Below are 5,943 nucleotides of genomic sequence, written 5' to 3'. Positions count from 1 at the left end.
ATTGATTGATTCGATAGTATATTAGATATGAATGAGACTTCATGATATTTTAATTCGTATTTAAAAATCTGATTATTTCATTAAAAATAATATCCTGTTCCAGTAGTTTAATTCATCAATAAAAACACTTTTCAATGGAAATAATTTTGCTATTCCCATAGAGCAATTTAATTCTAATATTAGCATTTAAATATTGCATGTTAATAATTAAATTTTTAGCTACAAAAAAAATTCAACTATTCTAATTGTAAACAAAACACTACAATCATTTAAATAAATTACAGCCGAGAAGCTTAGGCTTTAGCCTAGCCTAATTGGTTATTTGAATGGAATTTTAGGATGAAAAATTGTTTCTTTGTTTTGTCCTTACTTTTTTTTTCACAATCAATATATCATGTTTACCATTGTGTTTCATAATTTATCAACCAAAAATTATGGCTGTTATTTTGAAATTTGATCATTCTTGTTTAATTTTTTATTTTCATAAAATAACGCATAATTTTGTTCGTTTTATTTCTAAAATTAAAATTAAAAAAATTGGCAAAATTTTGCTTTGTTTTTCGTGAAAGTTTAGTTGAAATCTAAATTTCAACTATATTTCTCTTCGTTTTTTTCCTTTTTTTTTTTTTTTTTTTGCAGAATGAGTTTTAATACAAATTTATTTCATCAAATTAAAGTGAAAGGACGCTCAACAGATGCTTTATTTACTGTCCCCAAGCAATACATCAATCTTTCGTATCTTAGCACTGGTGCTCAAGGAATTGTTGTGTAAGTTTAGTTTTATTATTTAAAAAAGAAAAATTTATTTTAAATTTTAAATTATTATTTCTGATAAATTTTAGAAAAGCATATGATACAGTAGCGCAGGAACAAGTTGCAATCAAAAAAATCATCCATCCATTTCTAACAACAATGACCGCTCGTCGAACATATCGAGAATTTGTCCTGCTCATGACAATGAAACATCCTAATGTTTATTAATTGTTTTCTTTTTTAATTATTCATTTTTCCTACTTTGTCGTTGTTTTTTCCAAAATTTATAAAATAATTACAAGAAAATAAATTTTTAAATTTTTAAAATTGAAAGTTTTCGAAATTTTAATCTTATTTTTAAAAATTATGGTGTAATATGATTGAATTTTGAAAATTAAAAATAAGATTAAAATTGCAAAAAAGTATTGTATTAAACAATGATACTTTAAAGTAATCAATACTGTTATGATATTGAAATTTTAAAAATCTATTTCTTGCCTGTTTTTGTTTTTTTATTTTTTGTTTTTTTTCTTTTTTTTTAATAAATGAATAAATTGCATCATTAATACTACTCAATTTTCATTACGAAAAATTATGAATCATTGCATTTCAATGATTGTTTGCTTGTTTGATGGGTACCATTCAAAATTGTTTACAGGGATTGGTCCAATAATTGAATTCATTTTCAATTAATCAATAATTAATCATGTGACATCTGTAGATGACACATTACTACTATCAGTTATAAACATTATTATCATATAATGAATTGCTGAATAGTTGCAATAATAACTTGAAATTATTGCAGATAATACTACTCAAAAATGCTTTTACGCCACATCAATCATTGGATGATTTTGATGATATTTATGTTGTAATGGAATTAATGAATTATAATTTATCACAAGTGATTAAGCAATTAAAATTGGACAACAAAAATCTTTCATATTTCACATATCAAATGATTGTTGCAATTAAATATATGCATCGTAGTGGAATTATTCATCGGGTATGCTTCAAATTTTACTTTTTTAAATTATAAATTTTAATAAATTTTGTAGAATTTCAAAAAAGGAAACAAAAAAAAAAGAAAAGAAAAACACAACAACGGAACAAATTAATTTAATAACATAACTACATTGCTTATCAATAACAATCAAAGCTAATTATCATTAATTAGCATGGCTAGATTGCTTATCATTAACAATAATTAGAACTGATTATAATTAGTTTGTAACACTATTATTGCTTATCATTGGCAATAATTAGAAGTAATTGTAATGGATTAGCAATAACTACGTTGTTTATCATTAATAATAGTTAGGACTAATTGTAATTAATTAGTATGGCTACATTGCTTATCATTAATGACAATTAGAACTAATTATAGTAAATATTTGAAATTGTAAACCACTGAAACGTATTTATTATAAAAGCAAAAAAGAAAAAAAATTAGAAATGAATTTTAGGATTTGAAGCCAAGTAATATTGTAGTAAATGATAAATGCATCTTGAAAATTCTTGATTTTGGCTTAGCAAGAAAAATTGAAACAGGCGAACGTATGACTGTTTATGTTGTGACACGATACTATCGTGCACCAGAAGTGATCCTTGGCCTTCCATATGATGAAAAAGGTTCCATTTTTGATATCAATAATAACAATTATCAAAATTATCAATGATAATAATAATTTGTTTAATCCTTTATGGTTGCAGAAATTTTGTTGTTAAGTGAATAAATGGATAGATATAATTCAAAGAAAATATTCATATGAAAGATTTTTTTATAGATTAAATTTAACAAAATTTCATTCAAAATTTAGTGAAATGATTGTTTTTTCTGAGAAAACATTTAATTTCAAAAATTTGAAAAACACAATTTAAGCTAAGAAAATGATTACGTAAAAAAAAAAGAAAGATAAAATACGCTATTTTTAGTAGTACAACAAATTATTGCAGTTGATGTTTGGGCAATTGGTTGCATATTAGCCGAAATGATCAATAGGAAAACTTTATTCCCGGGTACCGATCGACTTGATCAATGGAATAAAATTATTGAAATTTTGGGAACACCAAGCCAAGAATTTATTAATAAGTTGTTATTATTATGCGTAATGTCACATTTTTTCAAATTAATGATATAATTTGATAAATTAAAGTATGCTAAAACTTTCCATAAATGTATGGAAAATTTGAAATGATTTGAATAATAACAAATTGATTTGAAAAATTTTTTAAATCATAATTTATTTATGCATAATTTTATTAATAATATATTTTTAGATTAGAACATCATACTAAAAATTATGTTAGAAGTAAAGGACACAATGATCCATTACCATTTGAAAAAATTTTCCCAGATGAATGCTTCATTGGAAGTTATTCGAAAGCACCACAGCTTTGTGGTTTGTTTCTTTTTTTTTTTTGAATATTTTATCTACTTTTTATGGAAGAAAAAAAAAAATTTCCTTCTGTAAAAATTATATATATACAAGTTAATCATATCGTTAAAATCATCTAATTAACATTGTAATTATTTATCGTATTTTTAACATAATGTTAATTACAATATTTCTAAGAGAAATTTGCTCATTTAGAATTTATTCTAATATATCATTTCATAATCAGTCTAACAACTACTTACATTCTTTTTCACCAAATTATAATCATAATTATCATTGATTATCATGATTATGTTTATCATAAAATACTAGTTCAATTCTTCCTTAATAATTTATGCTGATAGAAAAATTTTAATAACAACATAATAAATTTATCATATCGTTTCTTTTTTTTTTTTTTGTCTTTGCAAAATTTTTTACATTAGCGTATTTACGTTATCAAATCTACATCATCATTTTACGCTACCATACCTACGTCATCATTTTACGCTACCACATCTAGATTATCATTTCATGCTACCATATCTACGTCATTATTTCATGTTACCGTATCTACGTCATCATTTTATGCTACCATATTTACAACATTTGTTTCAGATGTGCAAAAAATGTTTACAAAATATGAAAGTTAATGCATACGTAATTTTGGCTTTCATCTACACTGTATTTTAAAAAAGCAATAATTCTTTTAGCTTCCGTGGCACGTGATTTACTATTCAAAATGCTCCAAATTGATCCGGAAAAACGGATAAGTGTTGATGAAGCAGTACGTCATCCTTACGTAAATTTATGGTTTAGAGATGAGGAATGGAATGTATCACTTCCAGAAAATCGATATGATGCAAATTATGACCTCACCGAATTACCAATAAATTCATGGAAAGGTTACAATTAATCAATCTTAAGAATTTTTTATAAAATTAAATTATTAAATGACAAAATTTTCAATTTATTTTCAATTTTTCTATTATATTTATATCAATTTTTTTACAATTTATTAGAATTTTCAATCTTTAATTTTCAATTTTTTCATTGAAATTTTTGGATAGCAAGGGATAATTGAAAAAATAATAACTGAAATGTTTCAATTAATTTATAATAACAAGAAATTTACTTCCACAATTTTTCTATTATCATAGTCGTGGTATGTTAACATACTTAGAAGATTGTTTAGTACATTTTGTAATATGCAAAGGATACTGGTTATGCTTAACAATAATACAAGTCAACTTTTGAAATTTAAAATTATCAAATTTATCGATTAGATATACATTGATAGTAATTTATTGTTTCATTTCAGAACTTTTATTCAAAGAAGTGAAACGTTGTGAGAAAGAACATTCGTTAGAAAATACAAATTCAAACATCACATATCCAACTGATAATTTCAAATGATAAAACAAACAGTGGCAAATTTTAAAATGTTCAATGATCTCAGAATAGTAATTTCCTTAGTGACACTTCTAGAAATTAATTTTTATCCGCTTCCTTCATTAATTACTGCTATTTTTCAAATATTTACAACTATTTTTTTTTTTTTTTATATTAATGTTAATGAATCCTATCGTCGTTATGTTCTAATCAATTATATGTAATTTAAAAGAGTTGCTTCCAAAAATTGTCGCCTTCGATTAATTTTTGTTTCTACTAAACTTTAAATGAATTAAAGATAAAAGTTTTTCTTTTTAATTTTTTCTACATTTTAAATAACTTAAACAAGTTTGTCTGCAAATTTTTGCTAATTTTGAACAATTCCTTCTTAAAGAAAGAAAAAAAAACTTTTATGCATAGAATATAGCAAAAAAAGAAATGGGAATTTATGAAAAAATTAAAAAAAAAAATCTACTCTAACATTTGCTACGCTTAGTATAAAACATTCGATTCAAACGTATTTGTTGAAAATATTCGAAGTACTAGCAAAAAAAAAAAAAAAAGTGGGAAAGAATTCAATCAATAATTAGTTATCAATCTAATTAGTAATTAACAATTAATAATTTAAAAGAAAGGTAATATGTTTTAAAGTTTAAAATTTTACTTTTTTTTTTGTGTATAAAACGTGGAACTAAAACTTATTTACTACGAAATGAATACTTGCAATTTGATAAATAATATTTTTACTGTATGCAACCAATGCAATTTTCTTTAATTTAGTTGTTTTAAAATTTTAAAATTCTCAATCAATGGTTGAATTAATATTCATTAATTAAATTTCGTTTCTTTTTTTCCATCATACATCTTCAATCATATACATATATATATCAAATTTGGTGATACAAAATACATCTATTTGCATACAAGTTAAGATTGTTTCAATCATTACTTTGTTTCCAGTTATTTTAAATTATATTTCGTATTGTTTAAAATGTAAATTGCATTTTAATTATAATTTGATAACATCACTATTAAATGGAAATGGAAAATCTATGGAAAAGTTCTCAAATTTTGCAAAACAAAAAAAGGAAAGAAAGAATTTGAAAAGAATCAAATTTAATATTTATCATCTATTGCATCTTTTTAAATGCTAATAACATTATTTGAGCTTAATACTTTCAGCATTTATGCTTTTTTGAAGAGATATTTTAGGACTGTTCATTATTACTTCAAAATATAAGTCTTCGAAATGCTTCATTTCTTTCTCATAATGGAATAAATTGCTGTATAATTTATTAATAAATACATTTAATCAATGTTTTGTTTTAAAACATTTCAAATTTTCAAAAAAAAAAAAAAAAATCTGAGTTAGCTGTAAATGTTTTCAGAATTTTTTGTTTACAAATTTCAAAGAGAA

General features: G+C 23.1%; 1 protein-coding gene across 1 annotated transcript; it reads left to right on the top strand.

Annotated features, from left to right (window-relative positions):
* The first annotated feature begins 633 nt into the window (after positions 1 to 633).
* LOAG_11693 (CMGC/MAPK/JNK protein kinase) lies at positions 634 to 4,706 on the top strand. The gene is made up of 8 exons (XM_020448397.1): positions 634 to 768; positions 843 to 972; positions 1,562 to 1,762; positions 2,223 to 2,388; positions 2,713 to 2,848; positions 3,037 to 3,158; positions 3,848 to 4,039; positions 4,456 to 4,706. The coding sequence occupies exons 1-8, from the start codon at positions 641 to 643 to the stop codon at positions 4,548 to 4,550; spliced, it is 1,170 nt and encodes a 389-aa protein (XP_020301457.1). The 5' UTR covers positions 634 to 640; the 3' UTR covers positions 4,551 to 4,706.
* Positions 4,707 to 5,943: the final 1,237 nt, after the last annotated feature.

This window comes from Loa loa (assembly GCF_000183805.2).
Source record: "Loa loa unplaced genomic scaffold supercont3.608, whole genome shotgun sequence".
Lineage (NCBI taxonomy): Eukaryota > Metazoa > Nematoda > Chromadorea > Rhabditida > Onchocercidae > Loa > Loa loa.
This window is presented reverse-complemented; position numbering and strand designations above follow the sequence as displayed.

What these genes read in the sequence shown, in the direction of transcription:
- LOAG_11693 (XM_020448397.1), top strand. Translation starts at nt 641, where the DNA reads ATGAGTTTTAATACAAATTTATTTCATCAAATTAAAGTGAAAGGACGC. An exon ending in TGACAATGAAACATCCTAAT is followed by an intron (nt 973 to 1,561) that starts GTTTATTAATTG and finishes AAATTATTGCAG; the next exon opens with ATAATACTACTCAAAAATGC. An exon ending in GAAAGCACCACAGCTTTGTG is followed by an intron (nt 3,159 to 3,847) that starts GTTTGTTTCTTT and finishes TAATTCTTTTAG; the next exon opens with CTTCCGTGGCACGTGATTTA.